This window comes from Sceloporus undulatus, chromosome 4 (genome assembly GCF_019175285.1).
Source record: "Sceloporus undulatus isolate JIND9_A2432 ecotype Alabama chromosome 4, SceUnd_v1.1, whole genome shotgun sequence".
NCBI classification, from domain to species: Eukaryota; Metazoa; Chordata; class Lepidosauria; order Squamata; family Phrynosomatidae; genus Sceloporus; species Sceloporus undulatus.
Genome location: NC_056525.1, coordinates 224,030,531 through 224,054,825, shown reverse-complemented (window position 1 = coordinate 224,054,825; position 24,295 = coordinate 224,030,531). Strand labels below are relative to the sequence as shown.

The following is a 24,295-nucleotide window of genomic DNA, read 5'->3' as shown; positions in this document are numbered from 1 at the left end:
CTGGGCCGGGGGGGACCTTGAAACAGTAGTACATGCTCTGGTAACCTCTCGATTGGACTTCTGCAATGCACTCTACATGGGGCAACCCTTGTACCATACTCGGAAGCTGCAATTGGTGCAGAATATGGCAGCAAGATTGGTCACTGGTATTTCCAGGACCAGTCATATAACACCGGTCCTTAAAGACCTTCATTGGCTGCCTATTCGCTTCCGGGCGCAATACAAGGTGTTGTTTATTACCTATAAAGCCCTAAATGGCTTGGGCCCAGGGTACTTGGAGGACCGCCTCTCTCCATACAATCCGCCCCGCACACTTAGGTCTGCCGGGAAGCAATTATTAAGAGTCCCAGAAGTGAGATATTCCATCACTAATCAGAGGGCCTTCTCCATCTCGGCCCCTAGGCTCTGGAACTCACTTCCCGGCGAGCTTCGCTCGGCCACCTCACTGGACCAATTTAAAAAGGGGTTAAAAACACACCTGTTCCAGCAGGCGTACCCCTAATGCTCCCGAAGTACTCCCCTCTCCCCTTTCAGCAGCACTGTAATTCTAGCTGGTGTTATTGTACTGTGTATTTTGTGATTTTATTTTGATGTTTTACTGTACATGTTGTTACCCGCCTTGATCACTGGAAAGGCGGGCTACAAATAAAATTTTATTATTATTATTATTATCCTTGGCTGTGCTCTTCAACTTTCCCCCCATGCCGAGCCAGCAGGATCTCCAAATATGGTCCTTATATGGCATGGCTAGTTTCCTGCACTGGGGTGCCCTCTTGGCTACTTGCATAAAACATCCCTTTTAATATCAAACTGATACCAAAAAGAGGGGATATGGAGGGAGGCTCAACCTTGGGGTAACATGTCCATCTCTAAACAACAAACCCCAGGATTCCATACGATATAGCAATGGCAGTTGAAGTGGAATCATAGTGTTGTAGCTGTATAGTGTGAAAGGGCTCCAGATGTCCTGTTCAAGAGATAACTTCCATTTAAGGGGAAGATCTGGCTTCACATTTCTCTTCTCACTCTTCCCAGAAACCTCAGTGGCCTGACTTAAACTCTGGTAGAGGGTGGTAGAAAGGAAGCATGCCAGGTATGACACTCTAAAGCAGTGGTCCCCAAACTGCGCTCTTTAAGGGATTTTGGACTTTCCCAGACTATTGGCCAACAAGGCTGAGGATTCTGGGAGGTGAAGTCCAAAAACTCTGATAGGACAGTTTGAGGACTACTGCTCTAAAAGATCCAAAGCACTGTTGGCCCCAAATTATGGCCAGAAACAGGTGTACAGTCTACAGCCAAATGCCAAACATTCTGCTCCCTGGGTTATAGCAAGAAATGACCCCAAAGGACACTAGATATCTCAAAATCTCCAATATTGAAGTGCTTCAAGATAACCCTTAGGATTGCCCTGCCCTGGGGCCTATTACACAACTGTGGGACACACTGCACAATTATTTCACTTTGACTGCCATGGCAACATCTTGTGGAATCTTGGAGTTTATAGTTCTCTAAGGCAATCAAGCTCTCTGTTGTAGAATTCAAATGACTTTCCTGCAGCTGCAGATCCCAGGGTTTTATAGGGTGTTGTCTTTGCAGTTCAACTAGAATAAACCACAAGAATTGTGAACAGGCCCCAAGTGTTTTGAGAGATAATTTGAAGCTTAATTGGAAAAAAAATAAAAGAGGTTTATAAAATGCAGTATACTCCTTTCCTTTCTTTCTTTTTTTTTTCCTTTTGCTTGCTTTCTGTAGGTTGTTGTTTTCAATCACTTCCTGGTACTTGGTCCATCCATTTGTGTCTTTCCTCTGGGTCACAGGGTTATTCTCCCATCAACTTTCCTAACTCTCTTAGTTAGTTCCACACAAACTGACACAAGGAGCTTTAGGCAAAAACAGTTCCTCATTATGTTCTCTCCATGCTTCCTCCCTCCCCTAATCTTACATGAACACACAATGATTGTGTTTAAAAATGGCTTTCATACTACCTGTTTTTAAAAGAATATTGTGATAATTCTTGATGAGGTAGAAGGCAGTAGGAAAAGAGGAAGACTGTGTTACAGGTGGATAAATCCCATCATGGAAATCATGGCTCTGAATGTGCAGGACCAGAGCAAGGCTGTTAATAACAGGGTGCCTTGGTCTTACATTCATACATTGCTATACATTGAAGCTAACTTGACAGCAATTAACAATAATTGAGATGTGCTTAGCCCACTTCTTTGAATTTTTTCAAATAGTCAAAGTTATTCAATGGCTAATTGAGCTTTTTCTGTTTCTTGGGATTTCTACTTTTGTTGTACTTTTCTCAGACCTCAGATTTCTCAGTCTGCTGTTAAAATGCAGTCTAAAGTTGATAACCCATGGGCATAGCAATTTTGTGTGTTCTTCTGTCCAAACACAGGACAATCTCAGCAAAGACCCATCACCATGCCATTGACTTTAACATCTTTGAAGGAATGGTCTGTCATGGAGTACCAGTTGTGACCATTTCACGAGGCAGAGTGGTTTATCAAAGTGGAGTGTTCCATGTCACAGCAGGAGATGGAAGATACATTCCTTGCAAACCATTCCCAGAATATGTCTACAAACGTATCAAGCAGCGTGATCAGGTCTGTGCCTAGGAGCTTAGTGGTTTTTCAAATATTTGTTTGTATCGTGAGATGTGCTAGAGATCAAAGCAATTTTTCTCTCTCTCTTTCTTGAGAAAATTTGATCAGATGGCAAAACCAAAGCAAATTCTCTTAGACCACTCAAATTAACCAATAATATGGCTCTGATTATTGATAAATTAATAATCTATGGTGTTGGCCCAGAACTTCTCTGAAAAAGAAGAATGGAATTCCAAAAGGGGACAGTAAATAGCTAATAGTTGGATATTCCATTCATAGGCCAGTGTATCTTTAGGAAGAGTAAAAGAAGAATTTAATAAATGCAATAATGCCTTGCAGGTCTGCCAACCTGTTCCTGTGAAACGAACTCCTTATATGGGCAGAGTGATTCCATCCACTACAAAATAAAATAGATCTCATAACCCAATGGATCTTCTGCAGGTAACTATCACATTATGTTGATCTAAAGTATTTAATCTCATTCCTGCTTTTGTATGCATTCGCATCAGAAGATTGCTTTGCTGAATTGAGAGGCTTACTTTTGTTTCTTTGTTTGTTTGTAACCCTATATTTTCACCAGGAAGGGGCACTCAAAGAAACTAGGAATAATAAAATATGGATTAAAAACAAAATTTTTAATTAAAATATAATATAGATGGGACCAAGTAAACTAAAACATACAATTAAAAAACCAATAAAAGAATTCGGCCTAAATCCCAACCATTAGTCTAAACTAGAATGCACTGGATAATTCCATGGGCAATTGGTAAATTAACAATTTTCTACATTCCATTAATTCAATGGATCTCCTCTAGTTTGTGTCAGAATTTGGCATCTTCTATACAATAAAGGTTGCTGTTAGGTTTGTATATTAATTTGTTTTAATGGTTAATGGAATAGTTAGGTAGTTTAGGTGTGTAGAACTTTTGTAGTTGAGGAATGAGGGGAGGCATCATGCTGGTTTAGACACATAGTAGTGGTCCAGTGGGAAGATGGTTGCCTATGACTGGAATGTGCCGAAGTCTTGGGGAGATTTCCTTTGATTAGAACTTTCTCAGTGGAAAGGGAAAACTGAGGCAAGACTGAAAGCTATGAGGGGCCAGGCAGACTGGATGGATATGGTTGGGCAGGGCAGGCATGTTTACTTTTGTGAATGCATCAAACTAAACTCCATGAAATATTAGGGTGGGGCATTGTTAATTTTATGCCAATGCTTATGGATAATGGAAATTCTGTCTACAAATATCTTCCTGCTAACACCCATGTTTACTGTAATACAGTTCTTGCTGTTTGAAATGCAGAAGACTGTTTTTTATGAACTGTGGGGGGAGGCAGTTCTTGATAGCATGGACTAACAATTGAATTTAGGCCATTGCTAGCACCCAAACAGTTAGAACTCTCTTCAAGGATAGACATTACAGCTTTCATGATTTGGTGTTGGGAGAGCCATCATGTTAAGCCAATTTCAGATCAGTTTCAGATTGGTACCATAAAAAAGGTTTCATACAGTTCCCAAAATCATCATCATCATCATCATCTCTGGGGATGGTCCAAATTAGTAGCACAATGTTGCATCTCCCTTGGAGATACTAGCAAGAGTAGAATATTTGGAGAAAGGCTCAGCACACCTACAGCTCTATCAGTGCAGTTCCAGCTGTTTGCACTGAACAATCAGCCTCCCTTACTAAAGCAGGCAACAAATATTCTGCAACTACTGGAAACGTTGATCACCCCCTCTGTGAGAGGCATCCAAGCTAGCTCAGAGACTCAGCCCTGTTCCTGAATCCAGGCTACTCTTCTGCCTGTCCCCTTGTTGGTTTTGGTTCTCTGGCTTCTGATTGATACCCTGCTTCTCAACCTTCCAACTGCTAATCAACCACCCATCTTCTCATTTCCCCAAGTGAACACATGCCCTTTCTCCCCATTCCCCCCAAAGTCTTTGTGTGTTTGAAAAATGGAAGGATTGCTTGCTGTCATTTAATCTAGTTTCCTTTGTTAAAGGTTCTTCAGATATCAGGGTGCCTGATCTGTATTTACATCCAGACAGACAGCATGCCTTGAATGTATATTAATTATACACAAGGAACAAATGTAGTTTAAACACTGATCTCTCGCCTTGGGATCTTCTGCCAGTTCATCTTGTTCTGTGGCAACCATGTACCTAATTAATGGACTCATATACATACTGGGGCCTATAAATCATACCAGTGATACAGCTCTCATCTCCCTGGAATCTCATTGTCCTGATTATTACAGGGATTCCTATGTCTCACTTCTGCTGTCATACCTCTTTTGGTTCTTCTTGCCAATTGAATGGAAATGCCAGCAGGAGATGAAAAACTCAGGGAGTTGTAGATCCTGAGAGACTGTGCTGCAGAGACAGAAAACTTATCTCTGCCTGTGACAAAGGCCTGAGATAGCAGCTTGCTATTCATAATGTCAGCAGCTTATTCTTTATGTCTGCTTCTGATTGCCTCCAGCAAATGTCACAAGATTTAGAAATAAAGAAATGCTTGCCCAACAATGTTCAAAGAATAGCCTTTATTTTTAATCCTCCTCCTCCTCCTCCTCCTCCTCCTCATCATCATCATCATCCCACCACCTCCACCACCAGATTACCTAGTTGGCTCCCTTTGGTTCTTATTTTTCCCCAGTCAGTGTTACAGCCCAAACTGACCTCAAATTTCCAGGCCTATATAAAATGTTTCCTTCCTATGAGTCTCAATGGTTGGGCTGAGTAGCTGTTGGTTCTTTGGCTGAAGCCTCCAACAGGTGCTATATGGATGAAATTGAGGAGAAAAATTATTGCCCAGCTTTTAGGCACTAAGACCAGTAGCTCTATTCATGTGAACAGAAGCTAGGGAAAACAGTGTCTATGAATGTAGTGCACCTCTACATTCTCCCCTCCATATGCTGTTGAGAAAGGTTTGAAAAGGATTTTTGTCATATTCAAGAGAGCAGCACAAAACTTTCAATGTAGGCATTATATATACACAAGAGGGTCCATGATGTGGCCTAGGCATTGCACTCTACACTAGCTGTGATCTCTGAACCAGGAACAAAAGTAGCTGCCCATAAACTATGTTACAACAGTAGCTTCATTTCACTTTTATCCTATCTTTCCCAAAGGCAGGACCCAAGGCAGCTTACCACATCAATTAAAAACATACAATTGTAAAATGTTATAACATCAAAGATAAATTAAAAACAAACACATTTCCTGAAGAGGGAAGACCCAGGGGAGAGAAGGATGAAGTTGCAGTCAAGGGACAATGGTATCAGAAGCTGCTGATTATGAGAAATTACTAAATAATAGACATAGGAAGGTTTATATGTTGTCTCCCTCTTGCCTTTGTAGGTCAAAAACAGGAAAATGATTCCTCTGCCATGTTTTTGCAATCTGTTTTGGGATCATTTTACCTTTCAATTTTAATTCTTGAAGATTTCTGAGTGATTTATCAGTTTGGCACGACAATTCTGATTACCTAAAAGTGTCAATGGCACTTCCTGTCCTGCTATTTCATCAATTGCTGTCTCTTAGAATTGAAGAAGGCATTTCTCTTTTACTCTGGATCATCCACTATAATGTTGCATGATTATCTTCTAAAAGCCACTGTGATTTTATATGACGATAAGAAGATACCACATTCTGGACCTATACCATGAACAAGCTGACAAAACTGAAATGAATTAATGGAGTCACCTTCCACATGGAAATTGTCAAAAACATGTCTATAATAATATAATGAAACTGCAGCATAATGGGTCGTGAATATGCATGTACTTTGACTAGTAGGGAAATCATTGTTGCTGTTTTCTTAATCAGAGATGAGAATTATCTAGCCCTCCAAATGTCCTTGACCTGCAACACCCAAAGATTCTCTGCAATATAGTTAGTGATTAGGAATGCTGGAAGTTACAGTTCAGCAACATCTAATGGGTTGCATGATTTCCTCCTCTGTCCCACTGCCTTCCCTGCTGTGCATGGTAATTTGGATCTCCTTTTGTTTCTGGTATATACAATTAGGATCAAGGGTAAACTTCATCCAATGTGGATCTGATTTATGTAGTGCTAGAGAAGAGTTCTGTGGATACAATGGACGGCCAGAAAGACAAAGGCTGGAATTCTGTACCAGATATTTGGTATATTTAACTTAGTAACCTCTCTTGGCCCATCTACCCACCAGACTGACAGAAACATCATTCCCTTATGCTCAAATTGCCAAGTGGAATGAATCTTCTTCTTCCCATGCAGCTGATGCCCAGTCAAGTTAGGTGGGGAAAGACATATGACTGGAAATAGTGTCACAATCATGTACTATACTGTTATAGTGGTATATTCCACTTTTACTGGCATGGCTGCCTCCTCTGGCATTCTGAGATCTGTAGTTTAGTGAGGCCATAGAACTTTCTGGCTGAGAATTCTAAATGTTCTTACCTAAATTGCAAATCCCAAGATTTCACAGGAAGCAGCCGTAGCGGTAAAAGTGGAATAATAGTGCTATAATAGTTTATTGCGGTACTGTTGTAGGTAATGATTGTGAATGTGAAATTGTTATAGATGAGTAAATCTAGGTGACTGTTCCATATTCACAATAACTACTTAGTCTTGATTGTGACACTTTTGTCACAATCATAACTCCTCCTGCCCCTGATCTACTTTACTGAGCATGAGCTGCATGGGAAGACGGAGCTCCATTCTGCTGCTGATTAGAGCATGGGTGAATGATGTTTCTGGTGCAGAATTCCAGCCAAATAAATGGCACCAATAGTGAATAAAACCTGAACTCTTCCTAGAATCCAAAATGACTAAACTGAAGCATCATCCTTTGGACATATCAGGAGATGATGTGACTCATTAGAAAGGACAATAATGCTTGGTGAAATGGAAGGCAATAAGAAAAGAGGAAGACTACATCGAGGGAGCCATGATTCTGAGTCTGCAAGACCTGAGCAGGGTTTTTGATAGTAGTGTGGCTTGGAGCTCTGTCAGGCATAGGGTTGCCATAAGTCAAAGTCAATTTGACTGCAACTAACAACAACAACAATAAAACCCAGCACACATGTGCTGACTGTCTCTTTAGGATAAATAGAACCAATCTGGATGAGCCTTTACTTCACTTGAGTGAAAGTAGCTCCTTATCTTGTAGTAACTCACCTTTCTCAAGAAGAACTATTTCTGGGTGACATGCACAAGATAGCTGACATTGAACCTATGACCTCATGTAAGACATGCATATGCCATACCTCTAAGTGATGGTTCTGTTGCCCCACTTCTCCTATCCCTACATCTGGAAAAGAAAACACTCTGTTCCCCCTACTAATCTGAACTCCCCCAACTCATTTTTGTTCCTTGGGAGCCTACTGGAACAGATGCATCCGTCAGTGTAAATGAAGAGCTTGGCCATGGCCCAAAGTATGTCACATTCAAGTACTGAGTAATTTGGGGTAATCTGGGGAAATGATTTGTTCAATCTTGAAATGTTATAGAACAAAACAAAAATAAGAAGTACAACTTTGTTGCTGCTCCATTATTGTCCTTGTTAACTGCCTCAAGCTGACTTCGACCCATGGCAACCCTGGGAAGTGGATGAGATTTCTCCATGACTTTCTGTCTTCCACATGTACTAGTTACATTTTGGGAGTGTCACTAGCCTGGATCCTGCCATTTTTAATTCCCATCCAAAAACAACTTAAACGCCCTTTCATTAATTTTCAGAACAGAAGCTGATTTGATTTGTAGATTTTTCCAGATCAAACTCAACATTGTATTTTAAAAAAAAGCGGGGGGGGGGGGGGGAAAGAAGAAATAGTGGTTCTGCCTTGTGGGATGTAGTGGAATTGGTGAGTCAATGGGACAAGTGGAGGTTTTGCATGAGCATCATCACTGGTGCACACAAGAAGGATGGGGGAGGATGAGGTTACAGCACTACTAGAAGCAACGATAGAAAAGAAATAACCCTAATTGGCTTTGAAAAACTAAAACTCTTCATTTCAAATTTGCATCATTCACACTGAGGAGAAAGCTAAAGTTCTTTCATCTGTGAAAAATAAAACATGAAGTGGAAGGTGGCTGGAGGGACTGAGGACACTTGGGTGAGAATAGCTATGAAACAGGAAAGAAAATATCCACCCACACAAAAGAACAGTAGCAGAAATAAGAACAAAGCAGCAGGAAGGAAGGAAGAGGAGAAATCAGTGTCTCCACAGAAGGCAAAAAAGGTGGACTAAATCAGTATTGAATGAAATCTGTCAATTATAGAGAGATTATTATTTCAGTGGCACAAGTTTGAGCACCTTAAGTATAGCAGTGCTGAATGATGTATGATTCAGAGATGAATAGCAAACCAATGTAATAAAAATTAAATGCACTGGTGTGTTGTTTTTTTCTTCTCACAGAATCCTGGGTTTCTTTAAAGATATTCTTTATGTTGTTAAATGTTGCTGTCTTCTGCCACATCTGTTTCTTCCTTTCTGGCACATCTCATTGCCTGGAGGACTGGGAACCAGAAATCTAACTGAGAAGAAAGCAAAAGGAATTCTTTTTTTTTTTTTTTAAATTGCAAGCATCTTACCTAACATCTTTCTCTGTCCAAAGCAGGAATAGGGAGCTACATTTTCACACTCTGCTTAAATTCACTGCATAAGAAATTTGGGGGGATGACTATTTGACCTTCTTAGGCAAGATGAAGATAGTGACTGAGATTCTACATCTGCTTTTAGCTCCAGTTGGATGCCCCCCCCTCCCATTGCTTGACCACTGACAAGTACTGGGAAGCTCCCTGCTGTTGTTTACTAGTAGGGAGTAGAGGAACAGAGAGGTTTCAGACCATTGAAAAGCAGCTGGTCTCAGTTTGGTGGTGGTGGTTGTGGTAGTGGTGGTGGTAGTGGGATAAATGAAGGTGAGTTCTGAAATGGAATGCACTTGCTTTTTCCTTTCCTCGGGAGGTCAGAGCAACCAAGACTTCATGGTCTGAATTGCTTCCTCCCTCCCTTCCCTGCCCAGCACTAAGAGACAGAAATAAACACAACTGTAGTTGGCCTTCCCTGTCCATGGATTCTTTATCCACAGATTCAACTAGTTAGTCTGACATCAATACCAGGAAAGATTATAGAGCAGATCATTAAACAGAGAGTCTGTAAACATTTAGAAGGCAATTCTATGATTCTATTAATTCCATAATCACAAAAAGTCAACATGGGTTTCAGAGAAACAAGTCATGCCAGACAAATCTGATCTCTTTCTTTGATAAAATGACCAGCTTGGTAGATGAAGGGAATGCTGTGGATATAGTATATCGTGATTTCAGTAAGGCCTTTGACAAAGTTTCCCATGACATTCTTGCAAACAAGCTTGTAAAATATGGGCTAGACAAGGTAACTGTTACATGGATTTGTAATTGGTTGACTTGCCAAACCCAAAGGGTGCTCAACAATGGCTCCTTTTCATCCTGGAGAGAAGTGACCAGTGGGGACCCACAGGGTTCTGTCCTGGGCCCATTGTTATTCAACATCATTATCAATTACTTGGATAACAGAATTGGGGGCATACAGTACTTATCAAATTTGCAAATGACATCAAATTAGGAGGAATAGTTAATACTCCAGAGAACGGGATCAAAATTCAAAATGACCTGAATAGACTAGAAAGCTGGGCCAAAGCTAACAAAATGAAATTCAACATGGAGAAATATAAGCTACTGCACTTAGGGCAGAAAAGTGAAATGCACAGATATAAGATGGGTGACACCTGGCTGAATGAAATTATGTGTGAAAGTGATCTGGAGTCCAAGTAGACCACAAATTGAACATGAGTCAACAGTGTGATGCAGCAGCTAACAAGACCAATGCAATTTTAGGCTGCATCAATAAAAGTATAGTGTCTAGATCAAGAGAAGTAATAGTGCCACTCTATTCTGCTTTGATCAGGCCCCACCTGGTATACTGTGTCCAGTTCTGGGCTCCACGATTCAGAAAGGACATTGAGAAACTGAAGTGTGTCTAAAGGAGGACGACTAAAATGGTGAAGGGTCTGGAAACCATGCCCTATGAGGAACGACTTAGGGAGCTGGGGATGTTTAGCCTGGAGAAGAGAAGGTTGATATAATAGCCCTGTTTAAATATTTGAAGGGATGTCATATTGCAGAGGGAACAAGCTTGTTTTCTGCTGCTCCAGAGACTAGGCCCCGGAACAATGGATGCAAGCTCCAGGAAAAGAGATTCCACCTCAACATTAGGAAGAACTTCCTGACAGTAAGGGCTTTTCGGCAGTGGAACAAACTCCCTCGGAGTGTAGTGGAGTCTTCTTCCTTGGAAGTCTTTAAACAGAGGCTGGATGGCCATCTGTTGGGGATGCTTTGATTTAAATTTCCTGCATGGCAGGGGGCTGAACTGGATGGCCCTTGTGGTCTCTTCCAACTCTATGATTCTATGATTCTAATTATGCACAGCTTGAAAAGATTCCAATAATATATACATTTTGAAAAGCAAATTTTAATTTTGCTGTTTCATGCAGGCAACACTATTTTATTATCCCATTGTATATAATGGGACTTGAGCATCCACAGATTTTTGGTAACCACGAGGTGGGATGGGGGCTGGACTGTACTAGGGCTTGACAGGCACACCCTTCAAAATTTCACAGATGAAAACTAGAACACATGAGGTCAAGATGGCAACTGTAATTAATGAGGAAGAACACAAGGTATGAAGGGATTCAGCATTTTACTTTTGTCTGAGCTTACTGGGAAGGGCAAGAATGTGACTTGCCCAAAAACATTTTGGATTTAAAGTTGCCCAAGGTTCAGCCCATGTGGACAATGATAAGGAATTGTGGGAGTTGTGGAATCCAAAATACTTGGAAGGCCAAATGTTTCCCACCCATCACTGTACAAGTTTCTAGCATCAGGTTTTAAATTTTAGATTCTCAACTAGTGCTACCTTCATGCTGCATGCAATTTACCGTTGCAAAAGAATTTAGTTTCCTCTTCATTTTTCTCTCAGAGAGCTTTGATCTTCTGTTCAGTAATTTTGCATGGAGATATTCAATACGTTTCATGTCTGTCTTAGGAAAGAATGATGTTGTCACCAGTATCTTAAGCTGGATAAATGTTGATGTGAACAGACCAAGCACGGTTAAAAAAATAATAATGGTCCCCAGCTGGATCCAAGTTGCATTAAGGGAGAGCTGTGGTGTTGGGATACAGACATGCTCAAAGAGAGGAATCTCAAAGGAAGTCTTGTTGTCAACAATTTCCCCGTTATTGAAGATGAATTTATCAGCATTTTTCTGTATAAGAGAAAGAAAAATAAATTATAAAAGTGATTTGTATTGAACTCTCTTGCAAAACACCTAATATATGATATACAAAGTCAGTGGTGAAACTTCTCCTAGGCTCCTTTGTACTTATTCTTCTGTTGTTTCAAGGTGCAGTCTTTTGTTTCTTGCTGGTTTACAACTCCCATCAGCTCTAGCCAGCATAGCCAATGGTAAAGAATGCTGGAAGGTGCAGTACAGCAATATCTTGATGGCCACACTTTGTAACTCTCCCTGTGCTACAAGATATTAACAACACTCTTAATTGCTGTTCAGCCCTTCTCTGGTCTTAAGCATTAGTGTTCCTTAGATAAATATCTTAGAGATGCAGCACTTGGTTGAGAGGAATTAGCCCTGCTGGATTACTTGTCTTACTTGTAGTCAAGGAAAATTGCCTTTCCTAGTGATTCTAGGAGAACCTAGAAGGCCATAGTGGTGAATCAAGGATACAACTTTATTGAAAGAAATACATTTCTGTCCTCCACTCTGACAGACAAGAATGTGAGCAAAATGGGTTCAGCACTTGTACATTCTAACACAGAAGAATTTTCCATCCATCTAACATTCCTGACCAGATGTTTATATATCTTCCCAGGCCAGGCCTTGAAAGTGACCTTCTACAGATTCATTCTAGACTGATTCCTATCAGAAGGTCTTTAACTCTTATGTGTCAGAGAAGAAGAAACATGCCGAGTGCAACTCTAGCTATGTCCACAGATTTTTCCTGGAGGAAAGTCCCTGAAACCAGGCACACAACTCTAAAAAAAAAAAAAATTGCAAACATTTTTATACACCCAAGCCCCAACCCATTTTCGTATCTCTTTCCACTTCAATAGCAATAGTCTTCAAACAGTAACAAGCTAGATTCCTCTTTGAGCCCCACAGCAGAGTATGTCCCCCCTCTGCATGGCACCATCTTAAAGCACTCCAACATCACCTTGTTCTTTAATGGCAAATTCTAGGCGTGTACATTTGCATCTGTTTGGAATAAATTAAAATTTGAACCAAGTGAGCCCCTTCCATTCAATTTACATTTGTTCTGCGGCTGACTTCTGAGTATGAATAGATATATATGGGCTTGCTTCCACTATCCCACATGCATGTATGATGCAAATATGAGTAGATATAATTTTATTTTTCCAGAATGCTCCAGTCTGTTTGATAAAGATGTAACTGCCACAGTTACAGCCTAAGGAATCCCAGTTAATAAGAAACTAAGGTCAGTAGTTCAGTGTACTACAACTGTCTACCCAAAAAGTGTAAATACCTCACTAACCTACAAATCCCAATAAAACTTTAGGATAGTTAGTGGTATCAAACTGATATAACGGTATAATATAGATAACACCATTTGTCAGTACAGAAAGGGAAGTAGTGATCACCAGCGGATCAAAATGCCTCAAAATGTTCCAGAAAGATGCAGTGTCTGCAGTTTTGTGGGAAAATAGAATATAGGCAACAAAAAAACTGAAGAAAGTCAGAAATATGAGAACCAAACGCATACACAATAAATTACTTTTTTTAAAAAAATCATGACTTTGATCGATAGTGAATATATGAACTGAATGATGTTTTTAATAGCAAAAATGAATAGAATAGTGTAATGAAAAATTATTTGACATGCCTCATGGGTTCTACACATTAATTATGAATTGAAGAATTACAGTTTTCCCTAAGTTTAATTTATTGCTAAGTAAGTTCACAGTGTGAAGCATGAGATTAAGTATGACGAGAGAGGGAAAGAACAAATCTGTCAGTTCTTAGCACAATGTGCGTAACTGCATAGTCTTCTATTATATCCCTCTCACAGTCATCTTTTTTTTCTAATCTAAACAGACACAAACATGTCAGCCTTTTCTAATATGAAAGGCACTGTAGCTTTTGTTTTTTTAAAAAAAATCAGCTGCATTTTTGTAGCTCTTCATTGTTTGTGTTTCTTCAGATTGAACAACTAGAACACCACTACTAGAGTAGCCACATTAGAATTTGTTATAAGAGCATTGTTAGATAGTTAATTTCAAGTTAGTTCCTCACATTACTATACTGGCTATTTTATTTCACACTAGTTTCTTTCCCTAGCACTAGAGCTAGTGGTATCCTTAAGGCTGGCAACACCCAGTGCGGTAACTCATGGTGCCATTGTGCACACACACATTTACCTCCTCCCACACCACATCACACAGAATCCTTAGTAATGTTTTTGGTATTGATGTAAATCATTAAAGCATAAATCATAAAACGTAATCCCCATATATCCCCACATCTCACTGAATGTAATGATAATAGTTGTGATATAAACAGCTCCAAATTAAAATTATAGCCACCCCTCCGTATCTAGATTCATTATCCACAGATTCAGCCATGCATGGATTGAAAATATTATATAGATATTCAACCATGCATGGGAGCCCTGGTGGCGCAGTGGTTAAATGCCTGTACTGCAGCCATTCACTCAAAACCACAAGGTTGCGAGTTCAAGACCAGCAAAAGGGCCCAAGCTCGACTCAGGCTTGCATCCTTCCGAGGTCGCTAAAATGAGTACCCAGACTGTTGGGGGCAAATTAGCTTACTTGCTAATTAGCTTACTTGCTGTTCACCGCTATGATCTTTGGAATAGCGGTATATAAATAAAACATATTATTATTATTATTATTATTATTATTATTATTATACACACACACACACACACACACACACAGAGCAATCCATGATTTTGTCATTTTATATAAGGGGAACCATTTCTATGCCACTGTATTTAATGGGACTTGAGCATCCACTGATTTTTGGTATCCACTGGAGGCCCTGGAACCAAACCCCAGTGGATCCTAAGGGCCCACAGTTTATCTTTAAATGACAATATCATATGCACAGCCTAAATTTTTTTACATGTAGATAGTTCCATGTAGTTATAGTTAAATTTTAGTGAGATGTGATGTTTTTAAAGAACATTTTAAAAGAATATTTTTTTTAAAAAAAAATAAATTTTAATTTTAAAAACACTGGGACCTCTCCTTTCTCCTCCCATTGAACCTCACCCTATTCTCACTATCTCTTCAGTGTTTTAAAGGGACACAGGCAATTGCTACAGCCTCTTTTTGCCAAAAGGCAGATGTTTGGTGTGTAGTAGTATAACCTCCTCCTTGGGATGTCACCCAGTGTGACCCGCACCCCACCCATATCCTCCTAGTGAATGCCCCTGACTAAAGAAGAATCTACCATTATTTTTAAGATGTTATTTTTAATTGGGAACTGGCTCAGAGTTAAAGAATAGACTGTTGCAACTAACAGTAAAGGGATAGTGTAGACCTAGGATTGGGCTTAGGCCAGGGAGACCTGGATTCAGATCCTATGAATTTTATTTTGAACAAATGGCTGTCACTGACCTTATCTTACCCCATGGGTTTGCTGGGCAGAAATAACTGAGCATAGCCCCCTATTTATTCCTGCTCCTTAAAGAACAGTGGGGATACAAATGTGACAAATACATGGAAACCATAGAAAGCACCCATACTTCTCAAACACTGATATTAGAAAGGGCTAGTGCTATTTTAACTTGTTCATCAATTGCATGCCAGTAGGGTAAATAGCTAACTGTTTTCAAGAAGGCTGATGGCAGTAAATAATTCAGGATAGTAAAACCATGTACAAACCGAGAAGAGCTCCAAAGGGAAAATTCCACACTGACTTGACAATGAGAATGGCAAATATCTGTTTTAATCATATGAAATTGATTTCCTTTTAATGTTACAAAATAGCCCTAGCATTGATTTTAGGGTAGACTGTGGGATTTCTGAGTTCAGAAATTGTAGGCTTCTGAGAACTGTACAGATGGGACAAACAACAAGATTTAGTTATCTCTATCACACCCATTGTTACTTCTTGGGAACAACTTCTGGACCACCATTGGACACAGTGTATTGGACATAAAAGACTTTAGGAAATTCTTGTTCAGAGCTGGGGAGCATTCCTTTTTGGATTACAGCACCTAGAATCCCCTAATGAGCATGGTCATTAGTTATAGTGGCTGGGAGATGTAGTCTAGAAAAGTAATGTATCCAAGTTCTTATTTGTTTCATCTAGCATAGAATGTTCAAGACTACAAGCATTAGTATTGTCTGCAGAGGGAAAAACAAACTAAAATGGAAAATTAAATTGTTGGAGAGCTGCTGTGCTTTAGATTTTATGTAGCTTGGGAGCCTTTTGCAATGAAGACATGACCTGGTCCGTGCCATATATTTCTTTAATGGTTACCAGGGTGCCTCAAACTATAGTAGAGAGCTTTAGAGCTTAATTGCAGGAGGATTTTAGTGCTTAATTGCTGAAAGCAAATTCCCATTCCCACAGATCTGATATCTTGCTGTCTTTTCTCATCCGTTCTAGATAGGTAGGGGGTATTTGTGATTGCTCAGTAGAGAGATATAAGAATTGTTTATACCCACTCTCTTTCACATCTTGCCCCAGTTAAAAACAGTTTAGAGTCATGATTCAAGTGCCCCAGATGCATTTCTGCATCTGAAGAAGGGCTGAAATTACTATGGCGTATTAATGGGAATATGCTTTCAAGTCCTAAATGGGGGAAGAAGGGATTGGGCATGGAGGCAAATCTCATATTCTCTGCATAACATTGATCTTTTCCTATGATGTACTGCAGTGCAATTTCTCTCTGTGCATGCCTGTGGCTGTGTGTAGAAACAGACAGGCAAACAGATAATCCCATACTGCTCTGGACACACTCAACCTCATATGTTCTCAGAAACTGCGCAGGGTCTGCCCTGGCTAAGGCTTGAACAGCAGGACATGCTGGGATGAAGAGTCCATCCAGGAAACCCAGATTTCTCTTGTCAATCAGAACTGACAATGCTGAGCTGAATAGGTCAATGGTCTGATTCAGTATAAGGCCACTTCTTATGTTCCTTTGAGTAGTTGATTCATAGACTGATAGAAGATAGATAGCTAATTAAGTTTTCTGCTGTGAACAATAAAATACCTGACAGTCACATGGGAAGAGAAAATTTTCATTCTACATCCATTCTACACAGCAGCAGGTGTTATTTAAATCCCTTCTTGTTTAGTTGTAATTGAACGCTAAGCAGTAGTTATGCTGGTGAACCCAAATGCCCCGCTTTCTGCAACACCTGAGTTTTCTTATAATTGCTTCTTGGATAAATGGTTTCTTTAGGGGAGAAAGAAAAAAAAGATTGCTCAGCACAACTAGCTCTAAGAGGAAGTAATAGGAAATGCACCTGCTGAGAAGCAAAGAAATTAATGTAAGAGGAAAGAATTTGGGCAATGCCACTAAAGCAAATAAATGTCTTGGTGTCTGCTGGAAATCCTCTGGTTCCTAAGGTTACCAAAGGGTTGTGTCCTTTACATAAGGAGGTTCTCAGGGTTCCATCTTGCAGGTTGTTTTGGCAAGGTGTACAAATCCATAAATCATCTTGTACATTTAGTCACTGAGCCAAAATAAACCGCTCTGAAAACTTCAAGCTCAAGCAAAAGTCTTAAACCCACAGGTAAAGTACTTTAAGAGACAGCAAAAAGAGGATGAATTGGATCTTAGATCTGCCTTCCATCTTCAGGTACAGAAAGGATGAAGCTTGAGTCAACCTGGAGCTCTGCATGATCGAACCCGCAATCACTGTTCCACCATGGCTCCTCTTTGAACTGGAGCAAGCCATTATGGATTTGATGGAATCAGCTTGAAATCCTTAGTAATGATCCAGACAGATGCACTCATTGTTCCTCTATGGCCAGCAACATAGGGATGTAAATCCCATCTAGTTTGTCCTTACGTGTGGGAATGAATATTTATGGTTGTTTTGTCCTTGTATTCCTCTGCAGTATTCTCCCTGTATTCGAATGCCCTGAAAAGTTGTGGAGGAATTCATCTGTGTAGAAAAACATGTGAGATTCTATGCAAAAACCAAAACAAAACAAAATCCAAAGTCCTGCTTTCTTTGTAGAAAAACAAAAGAATCTGCACAGGAATCTGTTTTCTGCATCAAAAAGAGGCTTTTTATATGGAAAGAAAATTACTGGTGTGTTTTTCTATGCAGCATAATTCCTCTGCAGCTCTTTAAGTTATTCAAATATTGGGGGAAATTGTGCATAGTTCTCACTGGTCTACTATTGTTCCCAATGCAGTTTTCTGACTGCTAGAAACCCCATTTTCCAATTTAGGAATTGATAATTTCCATCCTTACAGCAACATGGTGATTGTAGCAGCCACTACAAGGCATACTCCCCCCCCCCCCCCCCCAACCTGTTCTAAAGTTTTTCCTTCCTAATCTTATATCACTGGGCCTAAGCCAGAGCTGGGAGCATTACTTTTAAGGATATAATTAGTTATCATTGTAGTTCTGAGGTATGCCACAAGCAGTTATAGCTGCACTTTTTAAAAGTTACTAATTGCGTTTCCATTTCTCATAAGAAACTAAAATCTACAATCTATAATAATAATAATAAATTTTTATTTACATCCCGCCCTTCCAAACGATCAGGGCGGCTTACAAAAATATAAAACATAATACAATCAATATATAAAAAGGTTAAAAACATACAAATACAACAGCTTTACAGAAATAACAAATAAAAAGCCCCATAGCCCAACCTCATGGCCACGGAAGAGGAGGGAGGCCCACAGGATATTTAATCGGGGAATGCCTGTTGGAATAGGAAGGTTTTAAGGTCCTTCCTAAATTGGGCCAGGGTGGTAGATGAGCGGAGCTCCGTGGGCAGCATATTCCAAAGGGCTGGGGCAGCTGTGGAAAATGTCCTCCGTGTGGTGGAAACTAACCTAGCCCCAGGCACCTTCAGTAGTTGCTGCCCAGATGTTCTGAGGGTGCGAGGCGGAATGTACGGGGAGAGGCGGTCCTTTAGGTATCCTGGGCCCAAGCCATTTAGGGCTTTATAGGTAATAACCAACGCCTTATATTGAGCTCTAAATCCTATTGTAAATCCCAGTTTAAAGAGCCATTAAAATCAATTGACTTTTCCTATGAATTGACTCACCATTTAATAATTGATTCAGTTGGTATATTCTAGGTGAAACTAATGAAGAGGATTCAGCCCTATACTTTTAGTTACTTAGAAAAAAAGTTGTAAATGCTCCAAGCCACTCCTCCCAGCTACTCCATCATGGCATCAACACTCATATGAGAGCGTGAGGTACTGCATTCCTCCTCCACTGTTTAGTGAGGTCACACTGCTCTACATATTGAGATAACAGGAAAATTACAATGAGGTTGCCTCATTACATCATTGTCATGTAGTATGGCTCTGTTAATGGAAAAATGGAATTGATTACTAGTAACTATTTACATATAAATAATAACTATCAAACTTTGGGGCCTACATATAACTTTTTGATCATAATCCTCAAGGCTGGGACAATGACTGGGAAAAAGGATTGTGAGAACATGGGTTGCATCTGCACTGCAGAAATAATGCAGTTTGACACACAGTTTAACTGCCAGGGCTCAATACTATGGAATTCTGGGATTTGTAGTTTTGTGAGCTATTTAGCCTTCTCTGTCAGATTGCTCTGTGCCACATCAAACTGCAAATCCCAGGATTGCATAGCACTGAGCCATGGCAGTTAAAGCGATGTCAAACTGCATTACTCCTGCTGCCATGGCAGTAATGCCCCATAGGGTTTTTTTTCTTTCTGTCCAAGGCAGTCTACTGCAGTTACTGCCATACAGTACTCTATATACATTTTAGAGTCCATGTTATTACATTTTAGTTCTTTTCTATTTGCTTTAGAATTTCTATAGGATTTTATGGTGTGTTTTACTTGTTTTAGCGTTATTTTGTGTTATTTTGAAATGGCCTAAGGGCTAATCAATAAACATTTCTTCATTACTGCAGTTACTCAAAGGAGCAGCAGTCCACCACCAAGCAACTGTACCTTCCAAATTTTCACCCTCTTCTCTGTGGACATTGAACACACAATAAGGCCATCTGATAGATGGTTGAGATACACACACACACACACACACATATAAACAGGATCTTTTTAATTTATAGAGCTTTAAAATCCTGCGCTTCCTGTTCCACACTCTCTCAAATCTTCTAAAATGTGTTTTAGCATAGGTTTATTCTTCAGAAAACTTATGTCCAAAGCAATAAATGCTATAGAAAGTGCTGGTACTGTAGCTAAGATACTTACATGGTAATACAATTTCAAATGGACCTCGAGCTCAGGGAAATCTTGGAGATGCTTGCTCACTGAAAAAATGAGCCAGTAAAGCAAATAATCTATTGCTCCAAAGAGAATCCAAATGCAAAGGTTAGCAAGCACAGGAAGAAAAAAGCGTATCGTGCATTTCTTTTCTTTGTATGTTTGGCAAAAAGACGGGACCATTGCATACACCTTTCTCTCTTCTTTACTGAGGGGAAGGACTGAAAGTTTTTGTTGCTGCCACTGCTGCTCATTGTATCTAATAAACTCTTTTGTAATGTAAGTATTCTTGAACTTGATCGTGTGAGGACCCAGGAATTTCTGTAGGAATCGGTATGTCCCAAGAAGAATGAAAGCAGTGCCCAGGAGGGGAAGTACTTTCTTGGCCAAAGATAGGTGAAGTGCTAGCACAGAGGAGATCTGGTTGACAACATTCTGGATGCCCAGTCTTGTCTTATTCAGCCTCAGGTTCAAGCCTTCATCCAAAATGAAGTAAGACACATCCAGTTTGTCGTTCACTTCCACAATATCTTTAAGTGGGTTGCTCAAAGCCTTGCTCTGATTGTAAATCCACCAAATGGCTTTAATGTACTCATCGAGAAAGGATAAGTGCTGGGATTCAAGAATACAAGTGACACTATCTGCCAGCTGCTTTAGGTTGTAGAAAATATTTTGGATATTACCTGCAACCACTGCACCTGTCCCAGCAGCAACAAGGGTGTTTCTTCCTTCATGCATCCCACAGGTAAGGAAGAAGAGGGCAGAGAAACAACGCAGGTATCTGAAGAAGAACAAACTAATGGAAAGGATAACCCAGAGAGGCATGAATATTATTGCAGCAGAAACTGGATACTCTGTTAGTAAAGTATAACCAGCTAGGAAGAGGAGCACATTTGCTATTAAACTGACAGAGCTGCAGACTGCAAACAGAAGCAATAGATTCTTCCAACCGGGCTTCCTCTCAGCCACAAAAATGTTCCATACATGCTGAGTAAATGCAGCAAAATAGGCCATTTTCTTCAGGATAACTGTAACTCAAACGATGGGGACTGAAGCTGGAAACAGTCAAAACAGAGGTGTGCCTTTGAGTTCTCTGTGGAATTTATACTTCAGTTCTAAGTGAAGTGAGATCCTGATGGGTAGATTGTGTCTTGGCAGAACTCAGCAAAGTTGTTGTTGTTGTTGTTGTTGTTATTATTATTATTATTATTATTTTGGCCTGACAATGCTGGTTGGATGCTACCACAATCTGCAATCCCCTTTTCTAGACTCTTTGTCTTGGAAAGAAGCAAGCAGAATTGTGTTCTAGCTTGAATATGATATTACATGGTAACTCCACTGAATTTATGTTATCTTCTTAGAACCTTTCATGGCATACTCTGATACATGGCAATGGATGGCTGCTTGGTGCAATCGGGTTCATGGTGAAAATGAGTCATCTGATTGCTTTGCAGATTATCCAGCTTGCTGTTCAGTATAAAAAGACATGAAAGGAGGAAGAGGATCATTCAGCACAAATATTCAACAGTGGATTTTGCAGTCATGTTCCCCACCCTTAGATACCAGTGGAGCATTCCTATTTTCTATTCTTAGAATGTTAAAAAAAAAAAGAATATTTTAAAAAGATCAGCTACATTGTTTTATCTTTTAACTGGAAACTTAAGCTTTCACTTTTTGTTCATTTCTTCTGTTTTTTCAGCATCACAAGAATCCATTCTCCAAAGAGGCAGAACTGATTTATATGCATATTAGACTTTTAACACAACACAATCGATCAGATTCTAATTAAATAAGATAAACTTCTCCAATTTTGTCCTGTAATAAAAGTCTTTTTCCTTAACAACTATCATTTTATACAGCTAACATTATCTTTTGATTTTAGCTCAAAAACAGCAGGTTACCACCAAGTGGGGTAGATATTTATATAGGCACACATCTTAAGACTATGCATATTTCTTATTTTCAGTTTTCCTCATTATTTATTTGCTTATACCTTTTCTGGCTCCAAAATAGATACAAGGAAAGGAAAAACCATAATTTTCCTATAGATGTTGCCCTTGATTTTGCCATCTCCACTCCTTCACCACCAGAATCCTATCCTAATGGGAGTTAATACCAGTGTTAGGATGAAATAGTGCCTTGGAAAACAAAATGAGTTCCTAAAGTACTCCTAATTCTCCTAATGGGAATTGCAGCCCATTAACATCTTGGAGGGCTGCACAATTTCCATCACCGATACAGTCCAGCCTAGTTTGGTATTTACAATATAGGATACTGTCCAGGCTCTGCTTAAATGTTTTTAAATCTAATTTATTAATGCATATCCTACCTTTCCCCCATCATGGAATTCAAGGGACCTTACAAACAAGGGTAAAACAAAACAGAGCCAAACACCTAGGCTAAAGTGGAGTTGAAGGCTTTCATGGCCGGCATCCTTAGTTTTTTCTGGGGTTTTCAGGCTATGTGGCCATGTTTCTACTTGACGTTTATATATTGGGTATATATTGTGTGACCTGGAAAAGCAGGGGTGATTTGCATGTGGATTGTTCTGTTGCTAATGGCATGCCTCAGGGAGGGAGGGTCTGCAAAAGGGCATTAGTGTCTGCTTGATTAGTGCAGTGCAGATTAGACCCCAGTCAACCAATTGCTGAATGATGATTCAACTCCATAGGTAAATCCTATTGATTCAATGGGGCATCTGTTGTTAGGACTAACAACAGAATTCAGGCCTGAATTCCAGCAAGTACCTCTGGCAAAAGACATAATTTCCTAAGGCAGCCTGTTCCATTACTGAACATTGTAGATTTTCTCATAATCATTAGCTGAAATCTGTTTCCCTGAAATGTCCACCCATAGATACTAGTCCTGCCTGCTGGAGAAACAAAGAAGTTCCCTACCTTCTTTTCTGTGTGACAACCCTTGAAGATAGCTATCCTGTCTGCCTTTAGGTTTCTCTTCTCTGAGGGGAATGTGACCAGGTATGTCAGCCATTGTTCATGTAATTGAGTATCCAGACCTCTCATAATCCTGGTCACATTTCTGTGGACATTGCCCAGTTAGTACCCCCAGTACAGCCTGACCAGAAAAGAAAATGAGGATAGAGAGAAACCCCATGCATACTTATTTCTTATTGTTAAACAATTCCTTATTATTATCCCATTTAGACATTTCTTAATGGCATTATTCTGAGGATTACTTACATGTTCTCCTGGAAGCTACATGATGACTTTTCATGCCATGATACTTCTTAAGTCTGTGGAGAAGGACTGACTGATTGTGACAAATAAGTTTACAGTGAATCACTCCAGCCATCCAGCCCACTTGTCTAATGAGTCAGAAACAGGAATGCCTTACATGTCAATGGGTTCGTGAAACCACTAAAGTTTTCAGTCTAAACAATCTGGGAGACCACCTTTGAAATTCAGAGTAAAACCCAGAGTGGATTCATGGTCTCACTGACCTGGATGCCCCCAACCACCACTAGTCAGACAAGTGACAACCTTGGAATGGTGATAAACATGAGAAAGTTTGCACAAAGGGTACTTGTTGGTTGAATGGAAGATTAAATAAACATTTAGATATTGTATATTGTTTAATTATATTTTTATGTTCACTTTTGTATGTTTTCAAATTGTGTTGTTCTTTTTAATTGTAAGATGCTTTGAGTCCCAATTTTGTGGGGTAAGTGAGATGATGATGATGATGATGATGATGATGATGTTTCAGAGCCAAATTGGCCTTATGACTGACACCTGGCTTCTAGTTTTTTCTTAGTTAAATAGCAGCCACAGAGGAGAAAGGTAATCCAGGCAAAAAATATGGAATGAGGATAGCAATTTCTTAACTCTTTGACCTTTTCCAGTTTCAGTTGCCAGTAGAACAGATGCTACCAGACAGACAGACAGACAAGGCCAGACAGGGGAAATAATGAGTTACAACTAACACAGCTACCTGGAACTAGCTGATTTCTGGAGAGACAAGAATATTAATCCTGAGTGGCAAAATATACATATAAATGCACAAATTACAGTGGTAAATGTAACAAAGGCCTGGGACAGACCGCCCAAAAAGGGCGGCCTGCCAGCGGCCTTTTTTCCTCTGGAGGGAAGCCACAGCCACCAAACCGTGCGGCTTCACTCCAGAGTAAAAAGAACCTGCAAAAAGCAGGTTCTTTTTCTGCCACGCCAG

General features: G+C 39.9%; 2 protein-coding genes across 6 annotated transcripts in view; one reads left to right on the top strand and one right to left on the bottom strand.

Annotated features, from left to right (window-relative positions):
- DPYS (dihydropyrimidinase) overlaps nt 1-8,980 on the top strand; it is a 52,635-nt gene extending 43,655 nt beyond the window's left edge. For 2 of the 3 annotated variants that reach the window (XM_042462980.1, XM_042462978.1), the window contains 3 exons: nt 2,402-2,609; nt 2,949-3,050; nt 5,968-8,980. In XM_042462980.1, the coding sequence (XP_042318914.1) occupies nt 2,402-2,609; nt 2,949-3,017 (277 nt within the window). In that variant the 3' untranslated portion in view covers nt 3,018-3,050; nt 5,968-8,980. Of the gene's footprint in view, nt 1-2,401; nt 2,610-2,948; nt 3,053-5,967 lie in introns of those variants that run through there. The other variant, XM_042462979.1, reaches the window with a different exon arrangement.
- A 10-nt stretch (nt 8,981-8,990) lies between these two features.
- LOC121928378 (dendrocyte expressed seven transmembrane protein) lies at nt 8,991-23,399 on the bottom strand. 3 transcript variants are annotated; one of them, XM_042462982.1, is made up of 4 exons: nt 23,308-23,399; nt 20,096-21,574; nt 11,572-11,898; nt 8,991-9,123 (listed from the first exon to the last, which is right to left on the bottom strand). In XM_042462982.1, the coding sequence occupies exons 2-4, from the start codon at nt 21,119-21,121 to the stop codon at nt 9,094-9,096; spliced, it is 1,383 nt and encodes a 460-aa protein (XP_042318916.1). In that variant the 5' UTR covers nt 21,122-21,574; nt 23,308-23,399; the 3' UTR covers nt 8,991-9,093. The 3 variants fall into 3 exon arrangements, with proteins under 3 accessions (XP_042318916.1, XP_042318915.1, XP_042318918.1); XM_042462981.1 differs by having other exon boundaries at nt 8,997-9,127; XM_042462984.1 differs by having other exon boundaries at nt 8,997-9,108.
- Nucleotides 23,400-24,295: the final 896 nt, after the last annotated feature.